At 39.8% G+C, this 21355-nt stretch overlaps 1 protein-coding gene across 5 annotated transcripts in view; it reads left to right on the top strand.

The window, feature by feature from the left end:
• Window positions 1-21355, top strand: part of CTNNA3 (catenin alpha 3) — a 1780789-nt gene that overhangs the window by 111619 nt on the left and 1647815 nt on the right. For all 5 annotated transcript variants that reach the window (XM_021074380.2, XM_084997062.1, XM_021074383.2 and 2 more), the window contains one exon: window positions 1424-1527. In XM_021074380.2, the coding sequence (XP_020930039.2) occupies window positions 1424-1527 (104 nt within the window). The remainder of the gene's footprint in view (window positions 1-1423; window positions 1528-21355) is intronic.

Here is a 21355-nt window from a genome sequence, read left to right as displayed (position 1 = left end):
TCTCTCTTTTTTGTCTTTTTTTTTTTTATTTTTTTTAAGGGCCACACCCTTGGCATATGGAGATTCCCAGGATAGGGGTCTTATCAGAGCTACAGCTGCTAGCCTATGCCACAGCCATAGCAATGCCAGATCCGAGCCGTGTCTGCAACCTACACCACAGCTCATGGCAATGCCAGATCCTTAACCCACTGAGCAAGGCCAGGGATCGAACCTGCAACCTCATGGTTCCTAGTTGGATTTGTTTCCATTGTACCATGACGGGAACTCCCCCTCTTTTTTTTTTTTTGAAATTGAAATTGAAATTAAATATATTTTTTATTTTTTTTATTTTTATGGCCACACCTGTGGCATGTGAAACTTCCTGGGCCAGGGATTGAATCCGAGCTACAAAGTGACTTACGCCACAGCCATGGCAAGGCCAGATCCTTTAACCTACTGTGTTGGGCCAGGGATCAAACTTGTGCCTCCCCAGCAACTTGAGCTGCTGTAGGTTGATTCATAACCTGGTGGGCTGCAGTAGGAAATCTTTTCTCTTTTTATAATAACTATGCCAATTTATGTTTCTTTTCAGTATGGGAAAATAGACTGCCCCCAACTTTCTTCTCCAATCAAAACCCTGAAATAAATAATCCCCCAAGCAAATAGAGAGGCAGCACATGTCTTCCAAGTCCTACCTGACTCCTCTTTTGTGTCATTATTAATAAGAATAGGCAAAATAGGGCTCTGGCTACTTCAGTGCTATTATTTCATGGAAATATAAGGTTTTTACTTTCTGTAAGATTTATCTCACTAAGAGTACCCATCGTGGTTCAGTGGAAACGAATCTGACTTGTGTCCATGAGGATGCAGGTTCAATCCCTGGCCTCACTCAGTGGGTTAAGGATCTGGTGTTGCTGTGAGCTGTGGTGTAAGTTGCAGACTTGGCTTGAATCCTGCATTGCTTTGGCTGTGGTGTAGGCCAGCGGCTGCAGCTCTGATTTGACCTTAGCCTGGGAGTCTCCATATCAAAAAAAAAAAAAAAAAAAAAGAAAAGAAAAGAAAGAATCAGGGAAAAGCATATGCCTACACAGATGTGCTTTGTGTATCCAAACACATTAAAAAAAAAAAAAAGATATAGCTCACTAACTTGGCCATTCTTTTTTACTTAAAGGCTCCTGATCAAATGCAAACTCATCTCAGCTGGGTTATTATTTTAGTTCTGAATGTACTGGGTTAATTTGTTAGAGGATGTACGCCCAGAAGAATGGCCTCAGAGAATAGTTGGGGAATATCTTGTTTCTCTGTTGGATGTGGCACCAGCACAGCTGATAGTAGGAGATAATGTTGAGTGTTAATTTTACGTACTCAGTGATTTTCATTAGTGCGTTCCTTTAGAAAGTTTTTTTTTCTTTACTAATAAGTGTGTTTTTGTTTTTGTGCACAGGCAGCATGTCAGCTGAAACACCAATCACACTGACTATCAATCCTCAGGATCTGCAGGTCCAAACATTTACTGTAGAGAAGCTCTTGGAACCTCTCATAATCCAGGTATTAATGCCATGGAAATTACAATGTGTAAATGCAGAAGAGCTAAAAAACCTAGGAAAAGTAGATAATGAACCAAGGAAAGATTTGATTTTTATAGAATGAATCTGTCGTCTAAAATTGTCCTTTAAAGTGTTGTTAAAATGTGAACAAAGTATGTATTTAGTAATAATAATGATAAATTCTGCAGGTTTTTTCCCACGTTCTCTTTTAAAAGCAATAAAAGTAATAATATGCAAGTGCAATTTTCACAGTACCTTTACATAAATTATCTTGTCTGAAAGTCATGAAAACTGAACAGCTTGGTTAAAACCATCTTTATGACACACAGATGAGGAAAGAGCCTAGAGAATTACAGTGACTTTCCCCAAAGCACGTGGTGGCCTACTTGTCAAGTAAGAAATTATTTTAAAGTACCAAAATGTATGAGAAAGGTATATTTGAGGAATTCTGTGATTAAAGTCTTTCATGAAGTCAACAATCCTTTGAAAATATGCATAATGATTATCTGACTTATTAAAGTTCAGATTTTATTTGTTGGCTTTTCTTAAAGCAGAGCCTGAAGAAATTTATACTATACTATATTTTTAAATGTTTTTTTGTCTTTAACCCAAAATTTGTGAGAAAACTCCTGTTTAGCATCTTACCTCCTAAGACAAATTCCCTTTTCTAAGGTCTTGATGCGCTTAAGGGTTTCTTAAGTGAGACATAACACTAACCTTACCTCTGATAATTTAAAAATCTTCTGCTTGTCTTTTCTGTAAAGTGGATGGTAGTTCTGAGGATAGGCTTTTTATACATTTTTACTTAGCACAGTTGATATCTGCTACTGGAAAGACAATTTAAAACACGTGCCTTGGATTTCCTGGCATGGCTCAGTGGAAACAAATCTGACTAGCATCCATGAGGCCTGGTTTGATCCCTGGCCTTGCTCGGTGGGTTAAGGATCCGATGTTGCTATGAGCTGTGGTGTAGGTCAAAGACGTGGCTCAGATCTGGCATTGCTCTGGCTGTGGTGTAGGCCGGCAGCTATAGCTCCAATTCGACCTCTAGCCTGGGGACCTCCATATGCAGTGGTACGGCCCTAAAAAGACAGAAAACGAAAAAACCAAAACCAAAACCAAAACCAAACATGTGACTCAGGGATGGTAGCTTAATCATGAACTTTGGAAATATACAAGGCACTGGTGTCTGGTATGAATTTAAGATTAGAATACTATGGAGACTCCACTGAAGTCCCTATCTTAGCCCCCATTTGTGTTAAAAAGAAACAAAAAAGTGTTCATTGTTTTTCTAATAAAGTTCACTAAAAAAGTTAGAAAAGCAAAATAGAACAAAAACAAAAAACTGGAAAATAAGAAAACAGTTTTATCACTAACAGGTAAACATTAATATTTTGATGCATTTACTTCAATGGGTGATTTCTATTATCATCTTAGTATTTTATAATATTAAAGAATGTAGATACATCTTAAATATATAACAAATATATGTGAACAAGGTGGAGATAGTATATGTAGGTTTTGTCTTACCTTTCCATTTAAAATGGTATTTTAATTATTTCCTTAATCTTCCTAAGCATGATTTAATAAAACTGCTGTTTAGTTATCCATAATATGGCTGTACCATAGTATTTTTAAGTAGCCTCTCATTTTTGGACATTTAGGTTGTTTCTGGTTTTTACTACTATAAATAATTCTGTGTCGAACATCTTTGTACATAAAATTTTGTCATCAGTTCAAATTGTTCCTCTAAGATTAGCTACTAAGTGTAAAATAAGTGGCCAAGATATGAGAATTATTATGCTTTTTTATATATAGCACCAAGTTTTTTGGATAAAGTTTTAAATGAGTCATCACAAGTCATTTCAGATTTTGTTCCAAAGCAGAGGGGACATAGCCTTTGTTTTGGAGATGGCTGATAAAGACAAGTACATTAATGCCACTGCATAACCCTTATTTGTCTCATAACAATGGAACATTTGAGTTTGTCACCTAAGACTTGCTAATCACAAAGGCTGCTGACATATTGCTCATGAACAAAGCAAATTTTGTTATAGAAAAACTACTTTTAATACTCTAGCTGAAACCAACAGATGTTTTGCTTTAGTCAAGTTCATTGATATAGCAATTAAGAGAATGTATTCTAGGTAAATTCACATTAAAGAGTATGTACATTAAAGAGTGTTTAATCTATGAACATTTATTGAGTTCATCTAGAAAATTAAAAGAGTGAAAATGACCTGAAGTAATTTTAGTTGAATGGAAGAAATTTAACTCTTTTTTAAAAAGTGTGATTATGGTAATTTTAGAGGGCTTTTAATATGATGTCTGGATTCAGACTTTTCATGATCTGCAAGTAGATGAGTCAGGGGAAGGGAAATTAGTACTTATTATATGCCAGATAGTTCTCAGTTACACGTAAGTGTAATTGCTAATTTTATCTTCAAGGCAGTTGGGTATACCACTTCACCACTATCTCAGTTAGAAAAGTTTCTAGATCTCAGGAATATTTGAGTTGAATTAAATTAAAAATATAATTCATACAATATTTACTATGTTTAGGAACTATCTCAAAGGAGAATTCTAGTATAACAAAATTATTTGGATACACCTTTGAGTTTCATGTTATTTTCCTTATTAAAAACAGTGATTTTTTTAAGTCAAAGCATTAATAATTTAAAAGTAGCTGACCTTTTTGGAAAGTGAGAATTCTACCACTGAACCACTAGTGCCTTAAACTGACCTCTTTGGATTTGATGCACCATCTTCTTATATCTGTCACTTTGATCATGTATTACCTATCAATACAAGTAAAAAATTCCATTAAATTATATTAAAGGTTTTTTTTTCTAGAATAACATCATAGTAAATATCACATCACATTTTTTAAAAGAGCTTTTAATTTTAAATAATTACATTGTTTAAAGTGTATAACACAGCCTTCAATTATAGTTGAAAACATTCCAAAAGAAATCAATGATCTTTAAGCTCATCATGCCAGAAGATAAAATTATCAATTTAATGACCCCATTAGAAAATTCTCACCTTTTCTCATTACTTATCTTCATGTTATATTCCTTTGATTTCAAGGTTCTACAGAAATTACTTACTCTCTCTATATATAACTCAGTCAAAATTCCATTTTAATTTTTGGAGTAATTGGTCATAGATACTATTGTGTCACTCTGACTTCTAAATTCGTTTATTAATAAATCTTTATTCTGCTCTTTTATAGATACTAGAGTCTTCTCCACCAAATCCGATTTATATTTAATCTATTTTTTTTTTTCCTCTTGGGCACAGGTAAATCACTCGGTCATTTTGCAGGGATATTCAGCCTGGGCTATATTTCAATCATTTGCTTTCATTTTCTCTGTGTGATAACTTACACAGTTGCATCCTTCTGCAATAAATTCCTCCAATGGATCAGAAATAATTTTTTTCTCAGCAATTACATTTTTATGATTGCAACTGTAGGCATCTACACTTTATCACTTTCAAGATCCAAGTATGGCAATGCAGAGCAGAGAGTCTATTTATGCAGAATTGCGATTAAAAAATTTACATCTCTGAGTTGTATATTCTCTGAAGGAGATATGAACTGCTAAATCACGCTACAGTCATTACATAATGGAACTGTCTATAATCTTATTTGACACAAAATATAATTTGCTATGTGTTGGATTCATGTTGAATGTGAGCTAAAAGAATTGACTTAAAATCCTTTAAGATAAAAGCAATAACAAGCTCCTTATAATGTGTTATCTCCTATTATGATAAGAGATCTTTTCAAGGGGCAAAAGTTCAAATATATTTTCTGATATAAGTATATCTCATGTTTCTGAGAGGTAAATACAGAGTTAGGTCAATAGTAATAAACATTATTCCTCTGGCTCTCACCTCCAGCTTTTGTACGACCTCTTAGCCTTTTTGTGGTTTCCACTTCAATAAGTGTTTCACATCTATTTCTGGGAGTCCCTTAGGGATGGCTTTTATATACTGTCATACTCCTTAAGTCAAGTTTAAGCATATCGGATCAGCTTTTCATCAGTCAGCATAAGCTAGGTTATGCTGTGATTAGACAACCCCCCAAATCACTGAGGCTTAACAAAAGTTCATTTTGTGCTCAAGCTACATGTTTAGTGAGTTGGCTGCTGGCGGGGGGGGGGGGGGGTCTCTGCTTAACACAAGCACCCAGGGACCCAGGGTAATGTAGATTCTATCTCAACATTTATTTCCACTCTTGTTACAACAGGGGAAAGAGAACATGATAAATCATGCAAGGGCTCCTAAAATGTCTACCTGGATGAGAAGTATGTCAGTTCCACTCACATTGCTTTTGTTAAAGTAAGTCAGGTGATCACTGGGAATGCTAGATGTGTGATCTTGCCCTGTGCCCAGAAGAATGGAAATATTTGTGGAAAGCCCTAAGCATATTTTTTCCATTGCTTCCTTTTTTGGGGTTCCTTTTTTGTTAAGTTTGCATCTGCCTGAGTAGTCACCTTTCCACCTTGACCCCAGTGACTTTCTCAGGATGGGCAACTGACTTATTGACAATTGTAGGTTGGCAAGAAATCTGAGTGTCAACCTGGCAAGAGAGCCCTGCCTTTGGAGGATGATGGTGAATTGGTCCTATTGACAGCCTCTTCAGGGAATTTACTTTGAGGGGAGTTAAGCTGTCAGTACCTAGCATTAAATAGTTGTATGCAAAGCCGAAAGACACAGAAAGAAGTAAAGACATGGAGAACAGTTCTGGTGGAGCAGAAACTCTTGCTGTTGAGGAACAATACAATTACCTAGTGACTGGGGTTTTAACGAACTTTTCAATTTCCAAACCCCATTCTAGTGTCAGAATTATACTCTGGCCTCTGTGGGGCCTTTCCGTTTCCGGTTCCCTTGAGCATGAACCATAGGCCAGATGCTTGTCTTCCTTATGGCTTCAGATTCCTTAGCCTCCTACCTCCTCATCAGTAGCTGAAAGTTCAAAAGAAGTTCCAGCCATCCAGTTGTAGCAGCTATCCAGGGTTCTTGCAAATGCCTTTACTTCTTTATGCTAGAATGGAGATTTTCCTGCAAAGCTTCTCTTCTGCTCTTTCCTTCATCTCCATATTTTGGAGTCTTGATGTATGACTCACCAAAGCTCCCAAACCAGTCTATCCGCCATGTTTTTCTGGTTTTGTCTTATTGTTGGTGGATGGTAATTGCCAGTAATGCCCATTTTGAGACTGGGAATGGACATGTCAAGGTCCCAATGCCTCTAAAGCTGCTAATCCTCAAGGTAGCAGAATGACAGTGGGCTCCTTCAGAAGAGGGGAGAATACCTCTATTCCTAACTGTGCGTCACTCTGTCACATGGATGAATCATGTAACTAGAATTATATAAGGTTCCTTATGAGGAGTTCCCATTGTGGCGCAGCAGAAACGAATCCGACTAGGAACCAAGAGGTTGCGGGTTTGATACCTAGCCTCGCTCAGTGGGTTAAGGATCCGGCGTTGCTGTGAGCTGTGGTGTAGATCGCAGACGTGGCTTGGATCTGGTGTTGCTGTGGCTCTGGCGTAGGCGGGCGGCTACAGATCGGATTAAACCCCTAGACTGGGAACCTTCATACGCCATGGGTGTGGCCCTAAAAAGACAAAAAGACAAAAAAAAAAAAAAAAAGATTCCTTATGAGAACAACCCCTAAAGTTGAGACTTTCCCCCTAATCTCTCACTTCCCCTTTTCCAAATATCTGGATGGAAAATAGTTAATCCTTACTTCTCTAAGCACCAAATATTTTTTCTTCTCGGATCCTATGTAGAACCTCTCTGCTGTACCCCACTCTCAACATAATTTCTTTCTCTCTCTCTCTTTTTTTTTTGCTTTTTTAGGGTCTTAGGTGCAGCATATGGAAGTTCCCAGGCCAGGGGTCAAATTGGAGCTACAGCTTCTGGCCTACACCACAGCCACAGCAATGCAGGATCCGAGCCTCCTCTGTGACCTACACCACAGCTCACCGCAATTCAGGATCTGACCCACTGAGCGAGGCTAGGGATTGAACCTGCATCCTCATGGATACTAGTTGGGTTCATTACCACTGATCCACAATGGGAACTCCTAATTCCTTTCTCTTTTTTAGCCAAGGGAAAAAAAGAGATGTCTAGTGTCCAAAAGATTCATTTCTACTGTTCTACAGACAGATCTGATTGACTTCCAGGTAGCAAGGAGAGGACCTGCTTGGGCTTCTTAGCCTCTTAGAATGTAATTTCCTTGGTGGTTTTCAGAAAAGAATTCAAGTTTCATTTGTTTGTGGTTGTTTTCTGTCATTACTATAGGTTATTTTGTGGGTTTTTTTTTTTTTAATCTTTTTTGTGTCTCTTTTGGGCTGCACCTGCAGCCTATGGAGGTTCCCAGGCTAGGGGTTGAATCAAATCTGTAGCTGCCGGTCTATGCCACAGCCATAGCAATGCCAGATCCAAGCCGTGTCTGTGACTTACACCACAGCTCACGGCAATGCCAGATCCTTGACTTGCTGAGCGAGGCCAGGGATCAAACCCGCAACCTCATGGTTCCTAGTGGGGTTCGTTTCCACTGTGCCACGATGGGAACTCCACTATAGGTTATTTTGAATGAGCATGAGGCTATTTACTTATGTTTCCTTGGTTTTATCTCCAAGCTTCTTTTTTTTTGGTGAAGCCTTGCTGATTATTCTATCAATAGAATTAAATATCAAAGACAAGTCTGCACTTGTATACTGTCCTTGGAGATTACTTTATAAGCAAGTTTTGGGGTTTTGACTCTAATCTAAACAAGTAACCTTGAAAGTTAGTAAATTAAATGTCTTTTAAACACTTATAGGCCCAAGGCTTAATAAGTATAAGGATGCTATTTTTATGGTAGGATGAAGAAATAAGCTTAATTCTTCCTCAATGATATTTTAAAGTTTAAGGTGATTCAGTATAGTTGAGTTGATTCTAATAAAGTGGATTCTTCAATTTATGCATTCTTTTTCTGCCAGAAAACTGCTCCCATGGGAAAGTTGTTAGGCTGTAGTATTTCTTGAGAAGCAAATAGTTGAGAAAAAGGAAGCCACTTCCTAAATTAAAATAAGAAACACTGGTAGCTATCTGATTAAAATAGCACAAGTCCCATGGGAGTGTGCATGATATCTATACCATGATGGTTATTATCAATAGTAATAAACATTATTCCTCTGGCTCTCACCTCTAAATCTTGTAGGAAGTCTTAGCCTTTTTGCAGTTTCCACTTCAATAAGTGTTTCACATTTATTTCTGAGAGTTCCTTAGGGATGGCTTTTATATACTCTATCATACTCATTTGGTCAAATTTAAGAATATCTGATCAACTTTTTATTAGTCAGCATAAGCTTCTCCCCCCCACCCTCAACCTGGTAGCTTTGAGCTTAGCATGGGCAGATGTCAGTCCGTGAAATGCTTTACCTTTTCTCAGCTTGCTGCCTATACTTTGACTCTATCAGACTCTCATTTTCTTTCTCCTTTCTTTTTTTTTTTTGTCTTTTTGCTATCTCTTGGGCCGCTCCCGCGGCATATGGAGGTTCCCAGGCTAGGGGTCGAATCGGAGCTGCAGCCACCAGCCTACACCAGAGCCACAGCAACGCAGGATCCGAGCCGCGTCTGCAACCTACACCACAGCTCACGGCAACGCCGGATCGTTAACCCACTGAGCAAGGGCAGGGACCGAACCCGCAACCTCATGGTTCCTAGTCGGATTCGTTAACCACTGCGCCACGACGGGAACTCCTCTTTCTCTTTTCTCCAGTGCTGTTGCCCTGTTGTCTGCGTTCTCTGATCACCCCTGGTTCACGTCACTTCTGCTGATATTTTTTCTTTCAATCTTTTGCTCCACAAATTCAGACAAATTCCACAGCCATGTCCAAGTTAGCTGTGGAACAAGATCTTTCTCTTATAAACGGATTCTGTAGGCAGCCAGGTGGTATAGACTGATAGGTCAGATCCACTTGTCATTTTGGTGGAAACATGCTAGATTGGTGGGAGCAATTGTGGTTCAGCAGGCTGAAAGAAGTGTCTTTATCTACCCTCCCATCCCCATGCCCCCCAGATGTGGACATGTTCTCTGCTCGAGGTATGATTCTACCCTTCATGGACCCTCTGGTCTAAACTTTAGAACACTTAGCTCGTCCCAGGAGATTTTGCTGCAGCTTGGCAACTCTGTAACTCTAGACCAGGGATGCTTTGGCAAACTTTTTCTGTGCCTAAGTCCAGATAGTAAATAGTTTCAGCTTTGATGGCTGTTTGATTAGGACATTCAAAGTCACTCTTCTCTTGCTCTCTGTAGATCCCCTGCTCAACAGGGCCCTGCTTCATGCACATGACTCTCCAATCCTCTTAATTATAGGGCCGAATTTGCCCCTGGTAATTGACAATTCTATCTGATATCGGTTCCCCCTATAAATAGCTGCCTCCTCCCTTGAGGAGCAAAGACTGTCTCTACGTTCTGCTTACCGTCTGTTGCACTCGGTGGGGTGTTTCTCCAGGATGCTTCAAGTAAGATTCATCCATCCAAATACGTTGATGTCTGTCACTGTCTCTGGGCTCTTTCTTTGGTCTTGAGAATGGGCAATCGCAAGGCTAATGGGGCTGCAGGGTGTAACCAAACAGCAGCCATAGGGTCTCTGCTGTAACTACTCTGCTGCTGTAATTTGAAAGCAGCATAGGGCAACATATAAACAAATGGGTTTGGCTGTGTTGCATTAAGACTTGTACCAAAACAGGCAGTGGGCAAGATTTAGCTCTGTGTGCTTAATTTGCAGACCCCTGCTTTAGACTGACCGTTTTCTTTCTACGTTATATTGAAGTATAGCTGATTTACAATGTTGTGATAATTTCCACTGTACAACAAAGGAATTCAGTTATAAAAGACTGACCATTTTTTTTTTCATGGAGATGCCTGTATTCATATTGGTTAAGGAAGGGTAAGAAATGGCCAATAACCTATACCTAGGAACCCTTGTGAGATAAATTATGATGGAGTAGTTTGTGGCCAGGCCCTGTGAGAGATAGAAAAGCCTCATTTTGGGGGGAGAGTGCTAACCAGGCAATTCAAAAAATTCCTCTTAATGTTGAGATCCTGTTAGCCCAGTGATTTTTAACCCTGGCTGTACATAAAAATCACCTGGGGGGGCTTTTAAATATCCCAATGCTCAGGCCACCCAGGAAACCAATTAAGTCAGGGTCTTTGGGAGTAGGACCAGGCAGATTTTTTTTTTTTTTTTTTTTTTTTTTTTTTTGGTCTTTCTGCCTTTTCTAGGGCTGCTCCTGCGGCATATGGAGGTTCCCAAGCTTAGGGGTCTAATCGGAGCTGTAGCCACCGGCCTACACCACAGCCATAGCAACGTGAGATCCGAGCTGCGTCTGCAACATACACCACAGCTCACGGCAATGCCGGATCCTTAACCCACTGAGCAAGGCCAGGGATCGAACCCGCAACCTCATGGTTCTTAGTCGGATTCGCTAACCACTGAGCCATGGTGGGAACTCCCAGGCAGAAATTTTAAAAGCTCCCAGGTCATTGCAGTGTGAGAACGGCCGTACTGGCCATTCTCACGTCGTGGCCAGTGGTAAGCATGGTTCTGCCTCTTGATGCAAGGCTTGCCCAGAATGTGCCCCTTCTTTGTTTTTTTAACGGGGTTGGGTAGTGTCCATCTGGAGTAAGTTTATAAAGAATTCCTGTGGATAGCCTCCTTCATCAACTCTGTAACATGCTCAGTTAATTCTCCTAGGTCCCAGGAAGGCTATTAGCAGCAGCTCTAGAAAGACTGCTGCATCTAAGAGGTCTTGGATCCATGTTTTGCAGTATGTATAGAGCAATCCACTACTAGATAAAGCTAAGGACTTGCATATATATTAGGGTATGGTGGACTCGAGGATTTTTGAGTACCCTTGACATGCCTTGTTGGACTCAGCTTGAGGTGAAGGAAGTGGAACTGAGGAAAGAGATTTATAAAGCACAAGTCTAAAATGATGGCGTGGTGTTCCATTACTTGAAGAAGTTTATATTTACAGTTACCTATACCAATCAACTATATCTTCCCTCTCCAAGCCTGTGCTTCTCCTGCCTCTCAACCTTAGCTGCCAAAGGGCATCACTTGAGGAACTTAGAAACATCTGATAACCAATCCTCACCACTCCCAGCTAAGACCAATTAAATCAGAATCTCTGGCGTAGGACCCGTATTAACAGTATTTTTTAAAAGCCTCCTATGTGATTCTCTTGTACAGCCACTAGAGTAGGACCTTGTTGCCACCAAGATGTTGTACATGGATGGCTAGTATTAGGCTCATTTGGGAACTCCTAAAAAAAAAAAAAATGAAGACCCTCAGGCCCCAACCCAGACCCAAAGAATCAAAATCTGCAGTGTAATAACATCCCAGGTGATTTGTATCATTTTCAAGTTTGAGGGAGTTTCCGTTGTGGCTCAGTGGTAACGAACCTGATTGGTATCCATGACAACATAGGTTCAATCCATGGCCTCATTTAGTGAACCCAGCAAAGATCCACTGTTGCCATGAGCTGTGGTGTAGGTCACAGACACGGCTTGGGTCTGGTGTGACTGTGGCTGTGGCGTAGGCTGGCAGCTGCAGCTCCAATTGGACCGCTACCCTGGGAACTTCTATATGCGCCAGGTGTGACCCTAAAAAAAGACAAAAAAGAAAAAAGTTTGAGAAGCTGATGTCGGAAACTGTAAATTTCAACTTTTAAAGTGCAACCTTGGGTTGCCAGAGTTGAAAACCACTGCCCTACATATTTAGCTGCTTGCTGGTGTTTGCATGGTGAAATCCTCAGGAATTTCTGAGCTGATACTCCTATCACTGCTCTGCAACTGAGTCCTTGAAGGGGATGCTCAAGAGTGACTGTCCTGTTGTGCTCCTGCTGCATTTCTCCTGAGGAGAATCTGCTTCTTCCACACCTTGACTTAGGCCTTGCCACTCTCACTCCCTTCCCTCTCCAGGGCTTTGGTTCCTCTCCTGCCAGGTGGTTCTATTTTACTCAAAAATGGGTTTGGGGCATTAGGAAGCACTGCCTGAGAAACGATATTTTCAGGAGCTAGTGCTTCTCCCTTAAGGGTGTTTGGAACCAGGACACAGTTTGTTATAATCTAGACATATATGTATTTTTTCAATCTCTGGGAAGTTGCTTAACCTTGGAGCTGATGTGGGGATATACAGTTGACTCTTAAACAATGTAGGGGTGCAGATTCTCTGCTCAATCAAAAATATGCATGTAACTAGAGTTGGCTCTCTGCATCTGAGGTTCCTCTGTATTCTTCCGTTCTGCATCTGTAAAATTCAACGAGCCTCAGATGGTGTAATACTCTAGTACTTACTATTGAAACAAATCTGGGTATAAGCGGACTTTCATAGTTCAAACCCATGTTTTAAGGGTCAATTTTGTGTGTGTGTGTGTGTGTATCTATATTTATATGTATGTAAATTACAGTAATGAATGTTTTATAAATGTAATGAATATTTTATAAATTAAGACTTAGTAAATGTGGTTTGTGATTTTCAGATGATTGTTTTAGGAAACAATTTACATTCTTGACGATTTACAAGGTACTGCAGTTCTTCGATTTAGACAATTTTCCACATTCTCCACCTTTTTTTTTTTTTTTTTTTTGTCTTTTTGCTATTTCTTGGGCCGCTCCCACGGCATATGGAGGTTCCCAGGCTAGGGGTCGAATCGGAGTTGTAGCCACCGGCCTACGCCAGAGCCACAGCAACGTGGGATCCGAGCCGCGTCTGCAACCTACACCACAGCTCACGGCAACGCCGGATCGTTAACCCACTGAGCAAGGGCAGGGACCGAACCCGCAACCTCATGGTTCCTAGTCGGATTCGTTAACCACTGCGCCACGACGGGAACTCCTCCACCTTTTTTTTTAAAGTACTTCTGAAATTAGAATGCATTGCACAATGGATATATGAACATTTAATGTAATTTTCCTTTTTGATACTTGCATGGGATCACAAATTTATCTACAGTACATTTTAGATCCTCTGTCATTTTATAAATTATCTGACCTTCCTCATAAACTCTCATCCCCTTGAGATAGAGATAAATCTCCCAATCTGAACTGGATTGGGTCAACTCAATTGACTGGACCTTATATTTCAGCCAGTAAGTTTGGTAAACTGGTGTGTTTCAGCAATGACTATCTGTCCTTTTTGGTATCTACTCAGTTCTTTGGATAAAATGATCAGAATATGTGGTTGGAGCAGTGGAGGGTATAGTTTCTGTGACCTCTTGGGGGTGGGAGATGGGGCCTTTGGGTCTCTCTGATAACCTTTGGGCACTTAGGGCCTACTGCTTCAGGGTGGCTGATCTTGGATACTCTCTTGGTGGGTGACTAGTGCCATGTGGCCATCCTCTGGGTAGCACTGTGTGTTTTCTGATGTTGTCAATAGCTGATAAAATTTGTGGACTGCTCTCTTTCAGCTTGGTTAGGACCCATGGTTCTCCCAGGATGCCTTCGCCTCACCTTGGCTACTGATGGTGCTTCAGGCCCCTAAGTTTGAGCTATCTCTTCCATTAGCGTCTGGCATCAGCTGTCTACCTCTCAGTCTCTGCTGTAGGATTTTCTTGGTCCTCACCATGGTAGGCTTGGGCAGGCCTACAAATCTTCAACACAGTCACACTTTGCTTATTCTTCAGGGTATCTGGGATGATCTGGGTCTTGTCCCTACCTCATAGAAATCAAGAGTGGCTTGGAAAGCTAAGCTGGCCTTGCTTTTACCTATTTACACTGTGATGCCAAGATTATACTGTGACCACCCCAAAGTTTGTTCAGGGAAGCTCATGAAGCAGTTTTCTTTGAGTCCCAAAGATAAATGGAGCCAAGTCCCTCTGCTTTGTATTTCCTCTTAATCATGCTATCACAGGTCCCAGTCTGGGTGAGTTCAGAGAGGGGGAATAAGGAAATGTATTTTGCTTGTTTCTCATACTTGTCAGCTCCTTCTTCCAAAAGACCCTTAGGGTGAGGTAAGGAGAGTTTCCCTACTTCTTTTTCCTATCTCTCAGATCTTCTTCAGATGACCAGGTGATCTAGTTGATCAGATCTAGCTATTGCTAATGGGGGTTAAACAATTTAGAAAATGATTATCTTTCTTTAATGACTTTTACAGCTATGTTTGCCTAAGACGTCAGGAAAGTGAGCTTTGAAACTCAAAGATGGTATCTTTTTTTTCTCTGCTCTCTCCTTCCTTGGGATAATAGGCTTCATGGCTCAGCCTTGGGTTTGGTAGGTTCAGTATTGACCAAATATTATCTACACTTGCATTTTGAAAAATAGTGGTTAAATTAGTTGTATATATTATAATTGATGGTGTTTTAGGAGTACAGGTTTATAAACACATCCTGATCTTTTGAAGAAGGAACTTGAGGACATCAAAATAAAGCACTGGCTGAAAGAATTCAAGATTTGTGACTGATAATTAATTTTTACAAAAAATGAGGCAAAAATACCTTTGTCAACTTAAGAGACAATCCTGAGAAATGAAGTGGACATGATGTAATCAATTTTAAACTGATCATCAACCTTTAAATTGCTGACGGGTTGTATTCATTTCCACTATGCCACTGATGGGAATGCCTTAGGGCCTGTATTCCAATCACATGGTGTTGATATAAAATCTTGATTTTAGAGCCCTACAAATCTAATCATTTTTTCCTTTGGTCTTTCTTGCTTAATGTTTATTATCTCATTTATATATGAAATAGGTGATTTTTTTTGGTAATTTTTTTTCCTGGACATCTTTAATAAAAAGTTTTGTGTTAGAAGAGAATGGGAGTAGATGCAACAGCCTAGAGTAAATGGGGGAAAAAAAGGAATCTGGCAGCAGATAGTAGGAGTAAAATTCAGGTAAAGCTTCACAAGTTTGTGTTGGCAAAGCACATTGGCTTAGTTTATTCAATTTTATGGTTAATAGGGTTATAGATAATTTTTAAACAAAGTTGGAACACACCAATTAGGTGTTGTGACCATATCCTACATCAATCACTGCTAGAAGTGGAATGCTGGGCTGGATTGGCTAAGGGACTCTGAACATGTCTAAACCACAACATGCGAGGTCAAACCATCTTTTTTATTTTGGAGGCAGATAACTTTGGCCGGATTGGATTTTTCATTTCTTATTTTGTTTCCTTCAAGCAGTCAGTGATTATTGATGGAAAAAATTTGCTTTTGCTTTTTCTTTCTCAGCATTTCTTTGAATCGGTTCTATAGTTAACTATTGGTTATTGATTCACCAGAAAAATTAATGCTTGACTTGTGTGTAAATAGCAGCATTAATATAATTTATCCTTAGTTTGCTTAATTCAGGATCTTGATAATTTTTCTTCTCATTTTTGAAAACATTTGTTTGATGAGAAGGAGACTATAATTAATGTAACTTTTTTTTTTTACTGAGGCTGAATTTGTTTCTGAATTACTGCTCTGTATAAAACAAGCATTTTTCTAAATAGTTAGTTTAAAATGGCAAAAGCCACATATTCTAGGATTAATAGGGTTCATGTTTGGGTTTCCTGAGAAATAGTACCTCTAGTTCGGAGTGCCCAAAGCTCAGTCCTGTAACTTCTCTAGCCTTTAGCCGTACCTTGTTTTTAGGAGATCTCATCCATCTCGTGGTTTTGGAAGACAAATAGTATTCTTAAATAGCTGGGATATTTTCAGTAAGACCAGCAAAACCATCGGTATGTGAGTAATGAAAATGAAAGTGTAAGTTATAAGAAACAAACCTCCAGGCTTTACCACTTTCGACTCCAGGATTGTATACTGGTCTCCACCTTAGTGATTCTAATAGGCAAACTTAAAACGTCTAAAGTGCAACACTTGAGTCTTCTTCCTACTCATTTCTTTTTAAGTCAATATTACCTCTCTGGAGTTCCTGTCATGGCACAGAGGAAATTAATCCAACTAGGAACCTTGAGGTTGCGGGTTCAATCCTTGGCCTCACCAGTGGGTTAAGGATCTGGCATTGCTGTGAGCTGAGGTGTAGGTTGCAGACATGGCTCAGATCCTGCATTGCTGTGGCTGTGGCCTAGGCTGGCAGCTATAGCTCTGATTCAACCCCTAGCCTGGGAAACTCCATATGCTATGGGTGTGGCCCTAGAAAACAAAAACAAAAAATTTATTTATTTATTTATGTTTTACTTCTCTACCCAGCTGCTCAGTCCATATGTCACCAAATCATTCTTGACTCCTTTCTTTCATAAACCATATGCAGTCTATCAACAAAACCCTGTTGACTCACCAGAATGACCAGAATTCTGCTGCTTCTCAATAACTCCCCACTGCTCCCTGGAACAAGCCAGTGTGGTCTCCACTTAGGCTATTATAGTAGCTTCCTAACTACTTTTCATTTTTCTTTTCCTTACCCCTCTCCCCAGTCCCTTCCCAGTCTGCAGTCTATTCTCTCAAAAGCAGCCAGAATGAACCTTTCACATTTTAGGTCAGATCATGCTACTTCCCTGTTCAAAAATCTTCAGTAGCTCCCAACCACAAGAACAGAATGGGGACTGTTGGTGGCCATTTACAAGGCCTGCACTATTTGATGCCTAGGTGCCAGCCTGACCTCATCTCTTACACTCTTCTCTCATTCTAGCCCTCTTGATGCTCCTGGAACATAACCATCCAAAGTAGATTACGGAGATTTTGTTCTTTCTGTTTCTTTTGTTTGGAATATTTTCCCCCAGATATCAAACGTCTGACTTCTCTACTTCCTTGGGGGTCCTTGTTACCTAATCAGGTAGGCCTTCTCTGATAGCAAAGCTAAACTTGTCCGTTCCCATCTCTCATCTAAAACCATACCCTTGTTCACTTTCTTCGTAGCACATGCCAATAATGACTATTATGCTATATAATTATTTATGTTTTTGTTTTCTACCTCTCTTGAGTAGAAGGCTCACTGCCATATCCTCTTGGCACAGTGCAGGTGCACCATCAATACTTATTGAATAAACAAATGGTGGAGTTCAAACTGGTTTTTCTTTCTTTCTTTTTTTTTTTTTTTTTGCTTGTTTGATTTTGGGTTGTAAGTAGCTAAGTAAAAACTGAAAGAAAAGAACCTAATATTTGATACTAGTCTCAGCACATGATCTTTTCCTAGATGTGTTTGTATTTTTTCCAGAAATAAGTGTATTTCCTGGATTAGGACATTTAGGTACAGCTGTTTTGTGTATATATATTTTTTCTGCACCTGAGGCATATGGGAGTTCCTGAGCTAGGGATCAAATCTATGCCACAGCAGCCACCTGAGCTGCTGCAGTGAAAACACCAGGTCCTTAACCAGTTGCTCTATGAGGGAACTCCAGCTGCTTACATGTTTTACATGTAAATCTCTTTGCTCTGTCATGCCATCTGTGTGGCCCAGAGGGCTGGTGGAATTGGAGAGGGATCTCCATGTGCTTTGTTATCATCCCTTAATAGCTCCACATAATAGCTCCAGCTAGCAGTGGTTGGTAATCTAACAAAACCCTAAATTTTATTGAAAAAATGATGATAGTTTCACACTTTTTGTGTTATTTGTAATGAGGATTGTTGTAGACTACATTGTGTTCCTCCTGCATTCATATGTGAAGCCCTATCCCTCAGGACCTCAGAATGTGACTGCATTTAGAGATCGGGTCTTAAGAGATATACTGAGTTGAAATGGGGTTTTTAGGGTGGGCCCTAATCCAATATTACTAGTGTCCTTATATGAGGAGATTAGGACGTACAAGGCACCAGGGATGTGTGGATACAGAGAAAAGAATGTCATAGTGAGAAGGTGACTGTCTGCAAGCCAATGAGAGAGGTGTAAGAAACCAGCCCTGCTGGTGCTTTGATACTACCTCCAGAACTGTGAGAAAATAAACTTCTGTTGGTTGAGTCACTCAATCTGTGGTATTTTGTTATGGCAGCCCCTAATAAAAGGATTTTTTTTTTTTTTTTGGCCACCCCTCATCATATGGTGTTCTTGGGCAAGAGATCAAATCTGAGCTGTAGTTGTGACCTAAGCTGCAGCTGTGGCAATACCAGATCCTTAACCCACTGTGCCAGGTGGAGGGATCAAATGTGTGTACCAGCGCTCCCAAGATGCTGCTGATCCCATTGTGCCATGTTGGAATCTCCTAAAAAGGATTTTTTAAAAATTTTGCTTTTTAGGACCACACCGCAGCATATGGAAGTTCCCAGGCTAGGGGTGGAATTGGAGCTATAGCTGCTGGCAAATGCCACAGCAACACAGTATCTGAGCTGTGTCAGTGACCTACACCACAGCTTACAGCAGTGCCAGATCCCTGACCCACTGACTGAGGCCAGGGATTGAACCCGCATCCTCATGGATACTAGCTGGATTTGTTTCTGTTGCACCACAACAGGAACTCCTAAAAGGATTTTTTAATCCTTTCATTTTTATATGGAAATCAGTAATAAAAATTGTGTGCCTGTTCTTTTTACTTAGAGTTTGAAAACAAACTATGTAGCTTTTTTTTTTTTTTTTTTTTTTGGTGAAAAAAGACCAAACATAAGTATATACTTGATAACTGATCACACTGAACTGATCAGGAAGCAAATAATAAACTTTACAAATGGAGACTTATTTGTTCAGAATTTACAAAAATGTTTTTCATGACACTAAACATAGAAAACGACAGAATGTTTTGCATTAGGGATTCCTTTTTTTTCTTTTTTATGACCGTACGTGCTGTCATATGGAAGTTCCCAGGCTAGGGGTCAAATCTCAGCTGCAGCTGCTGGCCACATCCACAGCCATAGCAACACTGGATCCCAGCTGTGTTTTCAACCTACACCACAGCTCCCACCAACACCGGATCCTTAACACATTGAGCAAGCCCAGGGATTGAATCCATGTCCTCATGAATACTAGTCGGGTTCTTAACCTGCTGAGCCTCAACAGGAACTCCCAGAAAGGAAGACTTTTAAAGAGATGATGTGAAGAACCTGGAGAGGAGGATGAGTGTGAGGGAGTAGCCTCAGGCTAGAGGCTGACCTCTAGGTTTCTGCCTCAGGCTAGAGGTGTCAGTTTCTAAGAAACATTTGGTGGAGGGGTTCCCTTCGTGGCTCAGTGGTTAACAAATCCAACTAGGAACCATGAGGTTGTGGGTTTGATCCCTGGCCTCGCTCAGTGGGTTAAAGATCTGGCATTGCTGTGAGCTGTGGTGTAGGTTGCAGATGCGGCTTGGATCCTGAGTTGCTGTGGCTCTGGTGTAGACTGGCGACTACAGCTCCCATTAGACCCCTAGCCTGGGAACCTCCTTATGGGTGTGGCCCTAGAAAAAGTAAAAAAGACAAAAAAGAGACTCCCCCCGCTCCCCACCCCCCCCAAAAAAAAAACACTGGTGGAAGAAAGGCAGGTGGGTGGAAGAAGGCTTCCACTTTGGGTATGCTATGTCAAATGTCAATCGCCTTTTAAGTTGAATATTACTCTTTCCTTGGCTTTTAACACTTTTTGTAGTTTATGCCATAGCCTACTTCCTAGCCTATTTCTCACCTAGTTTCTTGTTTTTACCCACAGTCTGCCCAACTTCACTATCTGCTACTCTCAGACAAAAATAATTTCCATGTCTGCCCCTTGGCACATGGCTCCCTTTGGCTGGCTCTCCTTCCCCCTCTCTCTCATAGGAAACTATCTAGCTCTTTTTGGAAGCTCTGCTTAATCTTCGTGAATGTTTGTAATCTCTTCAACCCTTTCTTTTTACCTATAAATCTAAGTAGTTATTCTGCCTTTTATATTGCAACTAGTTGTGTATCTTTCTTATCACATATTGAAGGTTACTTATCTTTATTTTCTAAATGGGTAAGGTATTGTTTTGCTCAATAAATCTTTGTTGGCTTAAAAGGAACTAAAAGAAGATTGTATTTGGTTTTGGGCGAGTGTTGAATGTTAATTGAAGGATATGTATTTTCTGGGTTCTCAACACTAAATCTTTCCCAGTACTTTTGTGAACACAGTAAAAGCTGCTTTTGTAGGAACTAAGGAATAGTTGAAATTACCAATAATTTGAAGAAGGGACCCCTGTCCCCAAGACTAGATGATACTTTTTACTTTAAAAAGTCACTTTTAAAGTTTATCCATAGACGATTTTATTTTTCTACCCTTCTAATTTCTTTCATAATCCTATTTGAAATTTTTGGCTAATTAACATAGCTTAAATGTCTTACTTTTTATTTCACACATTAGAATTAACTTGAGGAAGCAAAAGTAGCCCTGAAGGCTCCTGTGAGCTATTGGAGGAAGGTTAAAATTCAAAGTATTTTAGCTAATAAAGAAGAAAAGAGATGGTTGTTAACATGGCCTTTTAATATTACAAAGATGGTAACATAAAAAAATTAGGTTCAGAAAGAACATGGTTGTAGAATACAAATGTGTTACCCAAGATAACATTAAAGAAGACTTTCTACAGTGCTAGTGTCTGAGACACTAAAGCAATTGTTGCTCTAATATAACAAATGAAAGCAGATCACAACCTCACATCAACATAATATTCTGCAGTGTTCCTGTTGTACACTGGTGTTGATCTATACAGCAATAGTTGACTTGGCTCCCTGAGTGTATCAATTTAATTTTCACTATTCTTGGAACATCTAGAGAAGCACACCTGAAATAGGAAAGAGCAGAAGATACTGTTATTTTTTGGTACTCTAAATTTCAATATATAAATATTACATACTATTAAAAGTACATTTGGTTTTATGAAATTATACATATGCAGAATTAATAAAGTAGGGAATTTCTTCTCTTTATGTTACCTGACATCTCTAACTTAGGATCACTTCAGTGGGGAGTTCATT

The sequence above is a fragment of the Sus scrofa genome, chromosome 14 (assembly GCF_054392235.1).
Source record: "Sus scrofa isolate SSC_HxYL_T2T_F1_AM1 chromosome 14, Sscrofa_HxYL_maternal_Yorkshire_Landrace_v2.0, whole genome shotgun sequence".
NCBI lineage: Eukaryota > Metazoa > Chordata > Mammalia > Artiodactyla > Suidae > Sus > Sus scrofa.
Note: the sequence above shows the minus strand (reverse complement) of the source record. Positions and strands in the feature narration are given on the sequence as shown.